The 19,023-nt window shown below is 44.4% G+C and overlaps 1 protein-coding gene across 3 annotated transcripts in view; it reads left to right on the forward strand.

Moving 5' to 3' along the window:
• The first annotated feature begins 1,070 nt into the window (after positions 1-1,070).
• PSD3 (pleckstrin and Sec7 domain containing 3) overlaps positions 1,071-19,023 on the forward strand; it is a 116,865-nt gene continuing 98,912 nt past the window's right edge. For 2 of the 3 annotated variants that reach the window (XM_071580864.1, XM_071580865.1), the window contains exons 1-2: positions 1,071-1,269; positions 14,101-14,209. In XM_071580864.1, coding sequence (XP_071436965.1) covers positions 1,249-1,269; positions 14,101-14,209 — 130 coding nt within the window. In that variant the 5' untranslated portion in view covers positions 1,071-1,248. The remainder of the gene's footprint in view (positions 1,270-14,100; positions 14,210-19,023) is intronic. The other variant, XM_071580866.1, reaches the window with a different exon arrangement.

Genomic DNA, 19,023 nt, shown 5'->3' on the forward strand with positions numbered 1-19,023 from the left:
AATGTTTTACCCACAAGCAGGGGAGGGGCCTCCTCCACGATAATCACACCACTCTTTATCAAATTTAAGAAAAGGAATTTTAATACAAGAAGGATAACTGATATATATATGTAAACAGACTAGTGCAACCCACTTCCCCAACACCACAAGAGAAAGAAAAAAACCAAAACAACAACAAAACCCAGCAGGTTTTCCTCCGGGAGAAAAGGTTATACTTAAGTGTCCATGTCACAGCCCGGCTGGCTGCAGAGTGAGTTTCAGTCCCTCTCCAGTGAGACAGACGAGCAGTGGGCTTTCAGATGGACTCAGTCTCTTCCCCCTGTGTTCCCCGTCCAAGAAGCAGAAAGGTACGAGCAACCAGAAGCAAATCCAAGGCAGGCAGCAGCAGCAGCGCGGCACGAAAAGTAGTCCTCCCGGAGTAGGCAGCAGCGAGACAGCCAGGAAAAAACCCAGCAGTAACCAGCAGGGCAGCCTGCCTCCTTGGAGCCCCCACTCCCGCGTTCCGCTGAGCCAAGACTGAGAAGAATATCAAAAAAAAAAACCAAAAGAGACAAACCTGCCCCCACCCGAGCCATCAACAGTTAACTGCTTCTTTTGTTAACCGCTGGCCTGGGCAGTTAAGTGGCAGGGGAGAGAATTTACATAATAAACCCAAACTACAACATGAGGTTACTCCGAAGACATCTGCGCTGTTCTGCTTTTGAAGTCGGGTTGCGACGGAAAATCCCAGGACTGGAAAAGGCTTCTGCTTTTTTTTCCTGCCTTTTTTTTTCTCCCCCAGCAACTGCGGGCGGGGATGAGGGGATTTAGGAACAGAGTACGGCATGTCCCGGCCCCCACAGGCTTTGGACTTGTTCCTGCCCAGCGCCGTGGTTGCGGGCACGCGTTCTGCGTTGTACTTTTCACTGTATTGCTTCGCTAATCCTAAAATAATTCCATTTTTTTCTATTTTTTAATCTTTCCGAGGAGCACGTGCAGCACTCCCCTCGCCTTCGTCGCTCCCACCCCCGCGCCCGCCCCGACTCCCCTTCCCTCCCCTGCCGGCCCCGCCCCGCCCCGCCGGGCCCGGCCCCGCCGCTCAGCGCCCCTGCCCGGCTCTGCCGCCGGCGCTGCGGGCCGGCAGGGCGCCCCGGCCCGGCCCGGCCCGGCCCGGCCTGGCCTGGCACGGCACGGCACGGCACGGCTCGGCACGGCTCGACTCGGCCCGGCGACAGCGCGGCTGCGATCCTGCGCGGCCGGCGATGGGAGATGGAGGGAGCCGGCGGTGCGGTAAGGGGCGGCGTGTGCCCGTGAGCGTGCGGGGGTTGGCTTAGCTGGGGGCACTTCTTTCCATTTACTTTTACCTTTTTTCTTTTTCCCTCCCCCCATCCTCCCTCCCCTTTTATCTTTTTCATGTGCTTTTTTCCTTTTTCCCTTCCCTTTTTGTTACCCTTTTCTTCTCCCTTTCCCTTCTCATTTTCTCTTTCCTTATATTGTTTTCCTTTTTCCCTTTACGTTTATTTTCTTTTCCTTTCATTTTTTCTCCTTTTTTATTTTCTTTCCTTATCCTTTTCACAGTTCCCTAGGGGAGAAAGCTCAGACCCTGCGTCTGTGCTCATTGCTGCTCAATCCCGACAGACAGCTGCTGCTCTGGGACCTCCAGCCTCATCCCGTGCGGTTGTTTTTGCTTGTGTCTCCAAGTAACTTGTCTGTGTAACACATCAGCACCGTTGTTGCACTGACAAGCTCTCTTAATCTCACCAAATTCTTGAATTACAGGAGATGTTGTGAAAAAAGCCAGTCTTTGGCTGAGCAGCAGCAGCATGGCGCTTAAGGGCAAGAGTGAGGTTGAGATGAATTTACCAAAAGTGTAAAATTTTAGAATATTAAGCACACACGAGGATTCTCCTGTGCAATTGAGGTGTTATCTTCATCCTCGCTACTGGGAACTGGAGCTACTCAATGGGAGCATAAACATTGAATTGTAATGAGCTTGAACTTAACACAAACCCACTGAAGTTGTAAACTCCCCAAATAGATGAGTATGTCCGTGCCATAAACAGCAATTACCTGGCTCCCACAGGGTCCAGTTGTCAGGCGGAGCCAGGTTTATATGTTATTGAAGCGATTTGCGTGTGTAATAGGTAACTGCAAGTACTACTGCTTTTGCAGCCTCAGTCACACTTTAATTCTACCTGTGCATAGGGGCATTAAAACAGGGAGAAAGTCAAATGCTGTATTTGTAATGAAACTGGTGGTTGCACACCCAACGTTTGAAGCAATTATAATAGACTGCTGAGAGTCACCCAAGCCTTTCTGGTTTAGCTAGTAGAAAGAACCCTCTTTCAGGTGCAAACGCTTTTTCATCAGTCATATCCTTAGCTGATGTTTCCATGGATGTTACCATTTTAATGCACTCTGTGACTCTATCCTAGCTCTGTTGATTTACACACTGAGAGCTGGTTTTGGGGCATGGTGAGGTTAACTATGTAGGAGACCCTGTGCAAATGCTTCCATTCAGTTACAGCCTTAGTTCATTGTGAAGTGTAAGAACATCCTTTACGGTAGTGGTGGTGCTAAAAACAATTCCAATAAACTTACATGTTGCTGTCTTCAAAACTTGAATCAACAAAAAAATTAGAACTTCTTGATCCATACTGAAAATTATTACACAACAGACCTGTGTGAAAATGTTCCTCTAGTGCTATTGGTGCTCAAGCAGATTATTTGATTTACTATTTCCATTTCTGTGCCATCAAACTGAGAAGGAAGAGAGCAGTGAGGATCCCAATGAACACGCTAGTGGCTTTTCTTTTTTCCGGCCAGACTTTCTTTGCTGTTGTCAAGTTGCATACCTTAAAGACCTGGATGTTGTTCAGAGTGTTTCCCTTCCCTGCCTCTGCCCCAAAATGTTCTTGCCCATTGCACCAGGAAGGTTTGGCAATTAGTTTTGCAGCTTTACTGTAAGAGATGGTTTGGGGTTTGATTCTTGTGGGCTGAAGAGGTGGGCTGTCTGTGGGACTACCAGGGACTACTGCTATGGAGAATCTCTGCAGGCAGTTATCTCCATGATTGTGTTCTGAGCCACATGCTGGGAGCTCCTGTATTTGAGGGAGCACCAGGGCCACACAAGGCCATCAGTACAAAGGAAGGGTGCTTTGATCATGTCTAGTAAACTATCCTTGTGCATGCAGAAGAGCTGATTGCTTGAAACAATCCCTGCTCCATGGAGAGACAGGCTGGCGGACCTTGGGGGCTGGGGTGATTTTTCTGAGGTGTTGCATATGTTTCTTTTTGGAGAGGCTCTGTTTGCTTGCAAGGGTCTTCAGAGAAATCAAGAGGCTGGGGTACTGCTGGATGCTTATGTAAAGATGATTTAGAGGTAGGACAATGTAGTGGCTTAGTGAGAGGAGCCCCAGGAAGGGAGGGAGGGGTAGCATCTGCAGAGTAAGATTAGGTGGGTCTGCAGGGTACTGGAGAACCATCTGTCAGGCTGCGGTGCTCCAGCTGAGGCTGCACAAACCTGTGGACTACTGCCAATACTTGAAGATTGGGGTAGTCAGCCACCAGGCAGTGTATCCTGCTCTGTATCAGCTCTGCATTCCAGGTACTCAGTATCTCCAGGGTACAGCAGCTGATAGAGTTGTTTGGTGCAAGTATTGTGGGCTCAGACAGAAAAGGTGGGAATGATATTCCTGGACTCAGCAGGGATATGTGGCACCCATTGTCCTTGAAGGGACATTTGCCTGCAAATCGTTCCTGATGGAAAGCTGGCCTATGGGGAAGCAGGGATTTCATGATCTGGATGTCCCACCCAGACCTGCTCTGTGACTTGGGGGGTTCCTTGCATCCCGATGGGTTGTAAAACTATATGTGGGTCATTCCCTTTTGAAGTTTGGCTGATAGGGGCTATGTCTAATAGGGAGCTTCTCTGGATAGTTTCAGTAAAGAGAAATGGGTCTGCAGATGAACAAACTTAGGTCTTGTGCAATTCTGTCTTAAAGTTCTGAGTATCTTTCTGAATATATTCCTGCCCTCCAAGGCCCATGGGAACAGAGACTGCTTCAGCCCTTTTTTCCTGTTCGCAATGACATGAGGTTGGGGGGTAGGTAGAAATTGTTTGCTTCTTTCAGATGAAAAAGATGTTTGAGACCAGCTCCAAATGTGTGCCTGACACTTTCATTCTGGATGTAAGTCTCCTGTGCCTTTCAGGGATGGCACTCCTTCTGCAGTATGTTTCCAGATGATTTTTCTGAGTGCAGCTCCTCCCTGCTCTAAGATGTTTCTTGCTGTTGTGCCAGCTCCTGTCAGAGACCACAGACTCCTGGGACACTAGTGCATCCAAACATTTATTCTCTGCATTTACAGAGATGAGCAAGGCAGGTTGTGGATGGTGCTTGAGTGGGGTGGAGTTAGAGGTAGCCCTCTGGGTGCCAGCTTGGTTGCTACAGGGTTGAATCAGGAGTCAGAGGAGCTTGAGTATTATCTAGCCCTTGAAGCTTGAATTGCTCCTGATTTGACTGTACTTCCTGAATGCTGTAAGCTAAAAAACCTGTTTGGGCACTGGATCAGGCCATCCATCAGGGATCAAGCTGTCCATCAGAGCATTAGCACTGCGTTTTCCCTCCACCAAATGACTCAACCAGCACTAGCTCTGGAGAAGGGCATGGCATTTGCTGTGACTCCCTTTGCTAACTGAAAAGATTCTCAGTGCCATGACTACTGGGCTAAGCCAATGGAAACCAGGCTGGAACTGGCTTTTTAGGATGGCCTGCCAGGATGGAAGCATACTGATCACTGTCACACTTGCTGAGGATGTCATGTAACAACCACTGCAAATTTTTGCTGCCTGGTGAAAGGATTGTCTTGCACAGGGCCAGGAGTTGGACTTGATGATCATGGTGAGTCCCTTCCAACTCAGCCTATTCTGATTCTGTGACTAAAAGAGGACATTGTCTTGAGGCTATGATGCAGTAGTTTGAGAGCAGTAAGAAAATCACCTAAATGGCACAGATTACATAGTGCAAGCCTCCCTTTTTGCAGAAGAAAAGCTTGCTTTCTCTGCTTGGCATGAAATGGCACAGTGGAAGAGGTGGCTTATCTCCAAAATGTACTCACTATTTTTTTACAACAGTTTCCAAATAGGAAGTGTCATTTGAGTCATAACTGCATCTCTCAGACTGAACAAATGCCAAGTGTGATGGCAAATGCACTTAAGCCTGGGATATGGCTGCATGTCAGCGCTAACAGAAGAATGCTTACCAGGAAAGTCCTTTTCTCAAAATAAAACAAATTGTAGTACCAGTGAGTTCTAGTTGTCATCAGTTGTCTTGTCTGTGGACTTGCTATGACTTAATGAGGAAGAAAGAAGAAGTATTAACTTCTTCACTAGTGGGACACTGAGTGCCATCTGGCCTATGTTGCACTGCTTGTGGGGTGTGTATCATCTTTGATGTCTTCTGCCTTCATAGAATCATAGAATCAGCTGGGTTGGAAGAGACCTCTGAGATCATCGAGTCCAACCCTTGATCCAACACCATTGTGATTACTAGATCATGGCACTGAGTGCCACATCCAGTCTCATCTTGAAAACCTCCAGGGTTGATGAATCCACCACCTCTCTGGGCAGGTCATTCCAATGTCTGATTACTCTGTGTAAAGAACTTCTTTCTAATATCCAACCTAAACCACCCCTGGCAAAGCTTAAACCTGTGCCTTCTTGTTCTACTGCTGGATGCCTGGGAGAAGAGACCAATCCCCATTTGGCTACCACCTAGTTGGAGAGAGGGATGAGGTCACCCCTGAGCCTCCTCTTCCCCAGACTAAACACCCGCAGCTCTCTCAGCCTCTCCCCATAGGACTTAATGCTCCAGTCCCTTCACCAGCCTTGTTGCTCTTCTCTAGACCTGCTCCAGCCCCTCAATATCTTTCCTGAACTGAGGGGCCCAGAACTGAACACAATACTCAAGGTTTGGCCTCACCAGTGCAGAGTACAGGGCAAGGACCACTTCCCTTCCTGCCTGCTGAAGCTGCCTGTTGGCTCCTGGCTTTTCACAGGGCCATAGCAGCCCTCTGATGCTGTGGTCCTTAACATGCACTTTCATAGCAAGCAAACAGTCTTGCAACTTTGTCCTTTCAGGCCTCCAGTGCTTGCACTTCAGGAGAAATTCGTTGATGTGACTTCTAGCTTCTGCCTCAATTGTGCCAGAGAGAAGATCTCTCAGATCAAACTTTAGTCAAATTTCTGCTCTGAAAAACTGTTGAAACTAGTTAAGGCCGAGAAAGAATAATTTAGGTGAAAGCTGTAAAATTAATTTAAATACATCATATGAAATAATCATGCAGGATCAATGAGGTATGTCTCAAGTTAGAGGGAGATACATACCCGTTTGCACGCTTTGTTGCTGGGTTGCAGCTCTACAGCTCACACTTGCTGCAGAAGAAGTGCAGGTTTTTACACCTTTGCAAATCATAGAATCATAGAATTGATTGTGTTGGATAAGACCTCCGAGATCATCAAGTCCAACCCTTGGTCCAGCTCCAGTCAGTTTACTAGATCATGTCCAGTCTCAGTTTAAAAACCTTCAGGGATGGTGAATCTACCACCTCTCTGCCAATTTTCAGGGGACAGCAGATGTTAGCTTGCATTTTGAAAGAATTTAGTTGCTTAAAGATAGAGAGGTAACTTCTGGTAGGCTCATGGGGCATTTATGTGTATCCAAGTTTTAGCTTCTATGGAGTAGAAATCCATGTGGAGCAGACCTGTAGCCTGTCTAAATGTTATTGTGCCATCTGAGATCCCTAAAGACTATGGAAGCGCACTACCTGCTGAAGAGAAACAGTCTGTCAGTTTGTTAAATATACTTTGAACAGATTGAACAAAAACTGTAAATGCAAGATGTCTACTATATGCATCACTTAATTCTCTGAATCAAAGGTGCTGTCTTTACGCAGTTTTTGTTACATCACACTCCTGCTCCATGCCCTTTGGTATAACTCAGGAAAAGTACTTGCACTGTGGCTCTATTAAAATTTCGAGCTGTTTTTTATTTTTGTTTTATATCTAAGAACATAGTGGTTCATGCAGTGAGCTGAAGCCTGCCTCTCAATGGGCTTGTTTTGATTCTTGCACATACCTTAGAAATAATGCATAGACATCCAGAAGTCCATACATCATGAATCAAAAATCACTGACTTGGCAAATACAAAATGCTGAGTGACCTTTACTCTTAAAGTGTAATCATACAGACTTTGAATTAATATGCTGTTCACATTCATGCAGTTACAGCACAGACAGCATGAGCCTTTGCATATTAAAAAGTATTTAATTCTGTATAACAGCAGACTGCTTCCTAACAACTTCAACCAAACAACAAAGCAAACATTTCTTGATGGGAGAAATACTCAAGTGCAGGTGTACAACAAGGCAACTAGACTGGAAACAAATTTTACCTGCAACTGCTTGATCCTGCTGCTAAGGCATTGGTGTTTTGTTTTGGGGTTTTTTTGGTCACTGTTCCCATGCTTTTTTCTAAGCAGCAACTCTTTTGCTTTATTCTTGAATTGAGCCTCTCGTTAGATACTGAACTTTTGTGAAATCTGGCTTTGAGCAGGGAGAGCAGCTCTGATAGTATCTGAACCCTTTCAGTTTTGTTCTCTCCAGCCAGACTGCTCACTGTGAGGCTGCTCCTGGTAAACACATCTCATGGTGCTGGGAGTGGCATAGGAAGCCTGTGGTGCCCTGGTGCCTTTTGGTGAATTCCTGGGGTGAAGCTGTGGGTTGAGTTGCAGTGAGGACTCAAGAGTGGAGTTGGCTGGATGGTACTGAACCTGAGGACTGCCTGGTCCAGGGCTCTGCCAATGCCTGATGAGTTGCTGAAAGAGGCTCACTGCAGTGGTTTGGACTCAAGGTCACTTTAGCACAAGAGAATGTACGTGGTTGCAGATGCCTCGGAAGAGTTCACTTTAGAGATTCATGAGAATGCTGTGTTTTCTACATATTGTTGTAGATTTTTATCACTTGAGCTTGTTCACCCTACTCATCTGGCCCCTTAGTATTTCAGTTTCTGTGGCATTGCTTTGCAAGGAGGTCAGTGGTTTTGACTACAAACTGTATGAGGAACCATCTCCTGTTTGGTGTAATACTGACTTCTCATACCTTCTTTTGTTGTACTCTGACTGTTGCATTAAAAAAGGTGGTGAATCACTGGTTGCTCTTTGCCTTTTTGAGACCCCTGATGATTGCAAGCACCTGTGCCCACGTGCCTCTTAGTTTCCTTCCTTCCTGTAGCTGAACAGTCTTGGATGACTTTGTTATTCCTCTCTAAAATACAAACTTCTCTGCTGCACAATGGCTATAGGCAGTGCTCTCACACAAGCCCTTTTTTACCTCCCTTACCTTCTGTTGCTCTACACATCTCCCTGCAACTCTTGATAGTTAGGTATTAGTTTAAAACCCTGGCTGGGATTTCTCTTCCAAAACTTTGGCCAGCATTAAGTCTTCACAGCTCCAGCTGAGATTTAGCCATGCAAAAATCCTGTTCTTTTGAGTCTTAATCTATTTCACTAATGCTTCAGTTCAAGAATTGCAAGCATGTATAGTAATGTTGGAAGGGGTGAGGGAAACACAAATGTGGTGTGTGAGGTCACATGGAACTAAAAACTACAAACCTTAGCTGGCGATTTTTTTGTGAGCATCCGCAGTTTCTCTGTGCTGTCAGTGCACTAGGTTTCACCAGTGAGCAAATTTATTTTAACACCAGCTTTCTGTATTTCATCCTGTTACTTAGGAAAGTGATTTAAGACAAGCTCAACAGAAATAACCTTTTCAGAAGAATTACTGTGACCTGTCAAAAGCAGTAAGGCTTGCTAAGGAATGATACACAGGAATGATAATGGTGCTTAAAAAATGGCTGGACACTGCTGCGGAGTTGTCCATCTGTGACAACAGAGGCAGAGCTCTTGATATACAATTCCATAAACATTTGACCGTGGCACTGCAGCTTGACTTCTAAGGTACTTTTGCTCTGCTGGGAACTTGCTGGAGGTGGTTTTAAATCTATGAAAAACTTCTATCCATCATCCTTCTATCCACTATTCCTTTTTTTTTTTTTCCAGTTAGCTCCATTACCATTTATTGTATGTCTGTCAGTCTCTGGGGAAGCTTGAGGATGTAGAAGACAAGGTGAAGGTACACGCTTACACTCCTCTTGAGAGTATAAACTCACTGTATCAAGGTATATGATAGGCTGCTGAGAGGCATTTGGGTGTTTTTGCTGCTAGAGATTTTGGTGAAGCAATGTGAATTGAATAAGCAGAGCTTGGGATTAGAAATTGTCCAGGTGTGGCTGTGAAGTTCTCCATAGCAGACTGAGCTTTACAGGCATCCTGCAAGGCTTTTTTTCTGCTTCCTTGAGTAGTGCTGACAGCTCTGCTGTGGCCACCACAGCACTTCCCCACTAGCCTCAATGAAACCCCCAGAAAGCACTGTGCTGCCAGTGTGAGGGGCTGTCATCTTCTGGCAGTGAGCTGACATCCAAGTAATGGTATGGCCAAGGGCGAAGGCAGTTAGCTCTGGAAAAAGGAGCTATGCACGTGCAAAAGTGTGTGAAACCGGGGCCACCCTGAGGCTTCCTCATGGTAGGGCTCAGCTATGGAGACCTGCAATCCAACTGGCCAGTCCCTCCAGGTTTTCTAGTAAGCCTAGAAAAATTAGAGTAACATTTCTTTCTGGGGACAGAGTGGCTAGGTTTTATTAAGCAAGCTTGAAGAGGTCCAGCTGAGGATGTTTTGACCTCTGTCCCAGCTAACAGCCCTTTGTGAAAGGTTTTTAGACCCCTTTCTGATGATGTTTTTCTTTAGCATGAGTGGTCTCCTGCTGTCCAGAATTTTGGCTGACTCTTTCTCCCTGAAGACTTGTGCTTAAGCATGCATTCCATTCTGCTTTTTCTCAAGCAGTATTTTTGCAGGTCTTCTGCAAGGAGTCAATGTGTCTTAGGAGCATCTGTCCTCCAAGGGAGTCTGAGAAACTTCAAACTGACATTTGCCATTTAATTATCTGCTCCTTTGAACATTCGCCCTTGTTAGACTTTTTCAAAGAAAACAGAGGACCTGAAGTGTGAATGCATTGGGAGGCATGGGTTCACACTGGCTGTTTGTGCTCAGACTGACCCATTCCTTGTCACAGCAGCCATGGACAATGTCATCTCATCCCCTTCCATTGAGATGGAGCCTGGGTCTCCTGTCAAGCTCAAACTGCAAATCGTGGTGAGAGAACAAGACTTTTATGTTATTTGATTAATGCTGTCTGACATGTAGGTTTGAAAAAAATTAAAAAAAGGCCCCAAGAAGAAAACAGTCTGTCCCAAAAAAGGCCCCAACCAGAACCTCAGTGAAATTTGAAAGAGGATGCTTTGGTGCTTTGCTTTCTTGGAGAAAGAAGAAGTATTTTTTCAGGCTTTTATGACTCACCATGCCTATCTAAAAACCACTGGGATTTTTGGAGGGCACTTTGAGAAGTGCTCAGGACTAGAGTTGAAATCAGGTTCATCCAGAGAGAGAAACTGTGCTTCAGGAAAGGCAGCACCCAGCTCCCATCAGAGGCCTGCCTAAAGACACCTCTCGGGTGAATTATGGGAACAGTTTCTCCTTGCAGATACTGCCCCACTGCTCCAGCTTGCACATCCAGAGAGCAGAGCAGAGCAGAGGCAGCATGTGTGCTTCACGCTGAGCTGAGATATCTGTCCTTAGCAGTTCCTGCTGGAGGAGCAGGAACCCTAGGGTCTTAGCATCCTGCTGCTGTTTAGTTCAGTGCTGAGATATGAATTCAGCAACTTCACTTCTTGTGCTATCCTGAAACAATCATGAGTGCCATACCCTAAATAAACTCTGTTCCCTAAACAAGGAACAAAAAGCCGGGAAGGTGGGACACTTGTAATGAATGATCCATGCCAATGCCTTGTGCAAGGTCAACAGAAACTGGTCCGGTGTGCTGGCTGAAAGGTGTATGCTGCCAAGTCCAAACTAATGCAGCCTCATAAATGTTATCTAAAATTCACTGAGAGGCAAATGCAGCTGCCCCAATTCCCAATCAAGAACTGTGACCGTGAGAAGTAGACTTGATCAAACACGTTCAAACAGGTAGGAAGTGCTGCAAGAGTGATGCACAAATGGGCAGGAGCTTTCTGCCTCTCTGCCCAGAGCATAATCAGACTGAAAAATAGTGGATATGTGGCTTGTGAGAAATATATGTACAGCTGGGCTGATTTAAGGGGATTGGCCCTCTCAGTGTCACTCTCTCCAGCAGTGACAAAGACCAGATGCATCAAACGTGGTGGTTAAAGCCCTCTGAGGGAAGCAATTATGAAATGAGCTGACCTGGATGCAGATTCCTTTACCCTTGAGCTGAGAGAGAAGGCTTAAGCAGGAGTTTTATATCCCTTTCAATCTTGCTTGTATTTAATCTTTGCTAATGCAGCTTGGAAAGCACCATGAATGTTTGTCCAGGCATTTTCTGGGATACCAGTTTCAGGGCATGTTGACCTGTGCAAGTCTTGGGTGAGTGGTAAGTTTAAAGAAGAAAAGAAGAGCACATGTTCTCTTTTCATTTGAACATTGGTAAAGCAATGGTCTTAAAACCCAGCTCTGAATTCATAGCATCTCCATTTTGTCCCTCTCTTGCATTCTTTTTTTAATATTTCTTGTTTGGATGAAATATGATAAACTTATCCCTAAGCCTGGATCTGGAGTTTCTTTGCACATCCTTTTAGTACTCTGACAGCCTAAATAGATGTTAAATTCAGCTGCTCCGATGCACAGGCCAGTATCTGTAATTCTCATCAGTGGTGCTGAGCACTTCTGAAAATCAAGTTATCCCCTTCAGATGCCAAGACAAAGGCCTTGCAGTCTCTATTTAGCCATCTAACTCTGATAAATGCTTCCCTGTACATAGAAACCTCATTAATTTAACAATTTATTTCTGCCTGTTATTGGGTGATGCAGAGGGTGCTGCGAGCCAGACTCTTCTCCATTGCTTTACAATGAGGTATCAGCAAATATCAACCCTTGGAACATGTGTTTGCTGGCAGGGATGCTCAATGCAGCAGATGAATTGAAGTCTCAAAGAGCAAGGCTGAGGGTTGGAAACACTGTGTCCCAGAGATGTATAGATCAGAAATTCCTGACTGCTCAGGAACCGTATTGCTCTGTTCATTTTGTTTTCCATTTCATTCATCCATGACTGGGATTTGGCATCAGCTAGCTGTTAGCCATTCCAACCCTTCACATCCATCGGGGTAGGTTGAATTTTTGTCTAGTTCTGTAAGCTAGTCCTGTCCAAGCTGTTGCAGACAGCCTTCCCCTGTGTGAGCTCTGGGTCCAGCTATTCCTATTCTAGCCCTTCCTGCAGTCCTTCCAGTGAAACCCTGTAAAAGCAGGAGAGACATGGAGGCTTCTTCCAAGCTTCTTTTGTCATGCCTGTGGTAGTCATCTTTGTGCTAGAAAGCCCTTCATTTGTTTCAGCCTAGTGTTAGCATGTCCATGAACCACTCAGAGCTCTACTGATGAGTAACTGGACCAGTGAATGGTAAGTAAATCTGTCTGAGACCCCTGTGTAAGATCTACTGCCTTCTTGGGACAGAAGAGTGCTGTACTAAATCATGCAGAACTGGTGCAGTGCAGAAAGGTAGGAGAAGAAATGGGCCAGAAAAGGCCAGAAGAACTTGGAGCAAAACTGTTCTAGGGCATGGGGCAAGATAGCTACTTGTCAATATGCTTCTGGCAGATAATGTGATTGCTGGGGAGCTGGCCTTGGAGTAATATATGGATTCCATCCATCTCTGATTAAAGAGCCTTGACTATGTGTTCCTGTGAATTATCTGTCCCTGTATTTTGAATTTCTGTTTGTAGCTGACAATTACCCTAAGGTATTTGACAGGAATGCATGAAAAGTATTGTTGTTCTGGGTGGCAGAATGTTCCACTTGCCTTTTTTTTAAAGAATATTTTCGTAAGCTAAGCTAAGGCCTTCATCAATATGAATCATGCAATGACTTGCTGTGCTGTAACAATTGACTGCCTCAGAGTGTGAATATAAAGTTTACTGAAGAATTTATGGAGTTAGTGATTTATTTCATCTGTCACTTCAAAGAAAAGAATTATGGGCTCCATCTTGCCCATCTGGGAAGACACTTAAAGCTGATTGTAGAGTTTTTGCACTACAGTTTATTGCTGGTGTGTGCTTTGTCTTGGGGATTTGATTTGTCCCCAGCCGTTCAAAAAGTATTTTGATCTTAGTCCTGCAACCTTTATCTCCTCTAAGAAACTGGACCTTTACTCTGTCAAATTGCTTCTTACAGGAAGGGTGCAGTGGGAAGATGCTGGTGGCACTATGCCTGGGTGGCATGTGTTAATTCATCTGTCCATTTGTTCCCCTTCCCCCACTGGTGTTTCCCCTGCTAGCTGGCTTCACTACCCTGTACCTCCTCCCTGCCTCCTGGCCAGATAAGCAGGTTTGACTTGTGTGATATGGTTAGAAACCCAGGTTGGGCTATTGTCCTGATCTAGACAGAGGTGGTCAGGCATGGCCTGCCCAATGGGGACCCCAGATAGTACTGGCCACATACTTGCATACCTTATCTTTTTTTCCATTTTTGATCATCCTTGTTGTAGCCCTTGTTCCTCTCTTTCTCTGCCCTAGTCTCTTTCCAAAGAAACAGCCTGCCCCATTTTTGGTTTTCCCATGGGTCCCAGTTTTTTGACATACATACTCAAATTTGCTATTTCTGATACTATTCCCTTGACATTTTTAACCCTAACTGTCATTACTGAGATATTTGGCCAGTGCTGCTGGCCTTGCAATAGGTAAGATGGCTAAAGATGTGAGTGGTTAGTTGCTCTGACATCACTGTTTAATACTGAAATGCTTGAGTTCAAAGACAGAGAGGAGAGCTCTTCAAAACCACTCTTGAGTTGGCGCATGTCTGCTCTGGATGATCTTCGTGATGAGACAATTAAATAAACACTTTGAAAATTCTTCTTGACAGCTCACCTGAAGGGATTTCATGTTCCTGCTGCTGTTTTTTCACTAAAAGGTAGATAAGTTTTGTTTATTTTGACTCTACAGACTGAAGCACTTGTGTGGGATAATGATGTGTCAGCTCATGCCCAGAATGTTGATAAGGCCAAATATGATTTTTTATTTGGCTTGGAAGAAGAGAAGCCTTCAGAAATGGGTAAGTGCTATTTATTACTATTGTATGCAAAAAACCTCCAAAATTCTTAAGCCACTCAGAAGAGTTTTGCAGAAGCTTCTCTCTTTATGGCCCCACGAGAACTTGCTCCCTGTGTTAAACTGCCCCTTGCCAGACCACTGTGCGAATACCAGACCAAAGGATCCTGCTGGTTTGGCCTCAGAAAATGACAGTGGTTTCCTGTCTTATACCCCCACCTTTCTTTTTGGCTCACCTGGGCTATCTTGATGTGACAGCAGAGACTTGTGTGCTGGAGACACACTGGTGGAGGGAATCCATGCATTTCTTTGCAGTGGGGTTGTTTTAGCCATGAGTTCTACAATTGCACATGCTGAAACATGGCTGTTTCTGCCTGGAGGTCCTTGCAGGAATGCCCTTCGTGGTCTGCATACTGCTTTTCCTACAGGTAGAGGTAGGTTAGATTTTAATTTAGATACTCGAGGTGGTGTCTGAACTGCTCTGTCCTTTGTAGTTAGTAATTCAAGAAATCCAGGTGCAATATCTAGTGTTACACCTAAGGATTGGTCTTGTTCCTGTTCTTTTCATGTAAATGCAAGGCATTTTCTATCTTTTCAGAGCCCAAGCTTAGAAGAGAATAAATGTAGTTATTGTAACTATTTCTCTTGCCTCATCATAATTACCAACAATCCCTGCCCTCTGCAAAAGCATTTCCTCAGGCTATTCTCTTTGTACCTTGATCCTTTCTAATTGCAAACTTTCTGGAATGTCGCTTTTAATTAAAGAAGACTCCCTTCTTGCCAGAGAAGGGCAGCACTTTGTTCAGAAACAAACTGTAGGCACCTTCACTTCAGAAAGAGAAGGGGGAAAAAAATAAATAAAAAAACCCGAACAGAACTGAAGTCTAGAAAGTGAGTAAACAGTTTCTTCCTGGATTTTATAAAGTTTGGTCATCCACTTGGGAAATCCTAATTGCAAAGGGAAAAAATGCCAAACTGCAAAGGGAAAAACCCCCGAAAAAACCAAAAGGTCCTCATTTAGAAATTTTAAAAGCTTTTCCAAATTGGCATGAAATGTGTAGTGGATTAATACATGAATTGTGATGACCTCATTTCTTGCTTGGAGAGACACAGTGTGAGAGCACTGTCAGCAGGCATTGGTACATGTCCGGAGATTGGTATTAAATAAAGTATGCTGTGTCTAATAAATCCAAGTGAATCCATTGTTATCACTAGCCAAAACAATTATCAAATATGATGGGTATTCTGAGCTGAGCCCTAAAATAAAGGGTGGCAAAGAGTAAGTCAGATATATTGATGTTTCTGAATCTCCTCCCGTTCCTTTGTTAGTGAGAAACTACTATAAGGGGCTAACAATTAGCAAAGTGGAAGTGACTCCAAGTGAGGGTTTCCAAATATTTAACAGTGGTTAGCATATAACATTTTTGAATTGTACCCTGAAATTGAGTGACACTGTGCCTACCAAGAGTGGCTTCATGCTATCACAGACAGATGCATCATCCTCTTCCTCCTCTAACATGCTTAACTGCAATGGATAAATGAGAGTGGTACTGCCCCTCCTACTTTTTTCTTCAAGCAAGCAGGTTTTCACTGCTTACTAGCTGGAGATGAATGAGGAGGTGGTGACTGGGGGCACAGTAGTACAACCCAGGGCTCTGTGCACCTAATACTGACTTTTTTTTTATTTGATATATGTCAAATATGTCTTGACATATATTTCTGGAGGAAGTAGCTATGCCTGAAAGGCTCTCTGTTCTCCTCTGTGTTAGATAGGAAGGGAAAAGACATCACTGAAAATCCAGACAAACCTGTTACTTTCTAAAGTTTCATTTAAAAGAAAGAAGACATACTTTTTAGGGGTCAAAATACAAAGTATTTTAAGCAAATGAGTGACAGAGGCAGGGCCAGGAGAAGTACTGGTGTTTAAACTTGATCAAGAAAAAACTTGTCAGTATGGGCAATCATCCTGAACTTTAATTTATCTAACGCAAAGCAATTCACCCATGCCATGTCTGTCTTCAGAAACAGAATGTAACATGTAAGCTGCTGAACAGCTTAATTATTACTGCCTCCTAGTTTATCCTTTTCCTTTCAGCCATAGCCATATTACTGAAGCCCTGCTGGATGCTGTTAAGGGTATTAATTTTTTAACTGAGTACTAAAACACTTGCATCAGACAAGCCAATTCACAAAGAAAGAAGAACACTTCAGTTTACCTAGATGGGAGATGGCATACTTGTTAAAAAGCTTCCGGGTTGATTTATACCTTCTAGTTTATGGTCATTTGCGTAGATGAGAGGAGAAAAAATAAACAGCTAGATGCCTTTAGAAGAGGTGTTTCATCGATAATATTCAAATGCTAATAAAGCTGTCACATAAAAAACTTTTTCTTATCATTTCTCTCCTTTGCTGTCAGTCTACTTTTTTCTGGGATATTTGTGATCACAGATGCCCTCTCCCTCTCCCTCTCCCTCTCCCTCTCCCTCTCCCTCTCCCTCTCCCTCTCCCTCTCCCTCTCCCTCTCCCTCTCCCTCTCCCTCTCCCTCTCCCTCTCCCTCTCTCCCTCTCCCTCTCTCCCTCTCCCTCTCCCTCTCTCCCTCTCCCTCTCTCCCTCTCCCTCTCTCCCTCTCCCTCTCTCCCTCTCCCTCTCTCCCTCTCCCTTTCCCTCTCCCTCTCCCTCTCCTCCTTTACTCCCCTCTCCCCTCCTCCCCTCTCCCTCTGCCTCAATGCATTGTGGGAAGGCTTGGGGTCACACATCCCCCTCAGACCCTGCTCATGGGGTTGTTGCTTCCACTGAGGGAGCAGGGAGAATGCACCATGCATGGGCATATGTCCCTGCACAGCCTGGACATCTTCTTTGGCAAAACCCCAGCCTTTTGCCTTCCAGCAAAAGAAAATGTTTTTTAGAAACTGAATTTGGCTGTGTTGGACAAGATGTCTTCTCAGACTTGTTGACATAAAGGGCGCTTGTTGTATATGGAAACATACCCTGCTCTGGAAACAGCCACAGAAACAGTGATCTCTATTGAGCAGACTTACCTTTAGACTTGCACATGCTACAGTCCTAATTTTTTTGACTTTGCAGTTAATATATTTAAATATCCAAAAGAAAAAGATATCCTGGCAACATGAATTAGTCCTAAAAAGTGCTTTCTTGGGGAAAACAGTGGGAGATGCTAAAAAATAATTCCTTAAGTAAACATGAAGGCCAAATACCCCATAATTCCTGATATATGAGAATATAAATCCAAGATTGTTCTTAGGAAGAAAATAGCTTCTTAAGATTAATAAACAGTCTTTGATGCTTTGAGGAGGAGAAAGCTTTCATCCCTCCTATGTAACAGAGGGTTTAATCTCATCCTTCACAAAAAAACCCTGTACAAATAGTGCCCATGTTGCTATGCAAATCCAGTATTTCCCAACAGCTGCTGGAAAAAGCTTGGTTTTGAATTCCTGGTGAAACAAATAGCTTTTTAGAAAGCCTGTCACTTGCTGTTTTGTGTTCAATGAGGTGTCATGAGGCAGCTGAGCTCATTTAACAGCTTGCTTCTGCCAAAAGAGATGGTCCCAGACACACACTGCCACGGATTATCTCATGCTAGTTCTTGTGGTCATCTGTTTGCTTAGCAAGCTCAAGCCAGCAAAAACGGAGTAACAAAAAGCCCCCAAACAATGTCAAAAGAACAATTCTAAAAAAAAGTCTTACTTTTTTCTCTCAGTGTGTGCTGAATCACCTTTGCTAGGGGTCAAACAATGCCAGAGGTGACATGTGAAAGAAAATCAAATACATACCTTGACCCATGCAACATACCTATTCCTGAACCTCAATCATGGAAATTACTGGTTTTGATGTAGAACTTCTATAATGTGTTTCAAGAGCAAAGGAAGAACACAATGGCTGCTTTCTTGTATAAGCAAAGCCTTTTCATGGTCCTGTGATACTGATTTAACCAGCCTTAAGAAAATTACCCCAGCATCTTTGTGTGAAATGAGCACTACTGATGTACTATGTTGTCCTTTGTCTTCTGCCTTGCTTGCTTTTCTCTGTGTGACTTCAAGACATGCATGTCCAGCTCTGCTGCATCCTCCTTGCATCACACAGAAATGGCACCTTCCTGATGGTCACTCTAAAAACTGCCCTTAGACCACAGGCACTCATGTCACAGTGTTGTCATGATAGTCCAGATTGCTTGACTGCAGTCTTGCCCAGTGCTTTAACCCCACTGCTTTCCACTTCAAGGCACAACCTTTGTCATACTTTCATCTCTTGCTCTTTCCATCTCCAAGCAGTCCTGAAAGTCTGGGCTCCCTGGTTTGGTGTCTTCCTCTGCAGCTCTGCTTTCTTGAAAAAGTGCGCAACTGCATTTTTTGAGGGTTGGAGAACTGTCTGATTTTTATGTTCATGCTGCTTAATGGAGGATAGGTACATCAGATGTCTTGCAATACTTAACAAGAACACATACAAGGCTGAAACCGAGATAGCTCGGACCTGTGATGTCCCCTCCTCTTAATTAAAAGTCCATCATCCTGTTGTGTGTATTTGACTCTATGGGCCTTTTTTTGTTGATTCCAGTGTCCCACTATATGGGACATTTTATGGCACATTGAAGACCTGCAGGATTTTTTAAATCATAGTGTGTGTAATCAATAGTTTTCTCATAGATATCCATGATGTTTGGCACTTACGATTGGCAATGATGCAAAAAGAAGGTTAACTTTTTAAATTTAAGTCTCCAGAGGTACTGTATTAAAACTTTCCAGTTGAATTTGTGCACTGTAAGAGGTGATTACCTCTCTGACAGCAGCATGTTTATTGGC

The sequence above is a fragment of the Pithys albifrons genome, chromosome Z, assembly GCF_047495875.1.
Source record: "Pithys albifrons albifrons isolate INPA30051 chromosome Z, PitAlb_v1, whole genome shotgun sequence".
NCBI classification, from domain to species: Eukaryota; Metazoa; Chordata; class Aves; order Passeriformes; family Thamnophilidae; genus Pithys; species Pithys albifrons.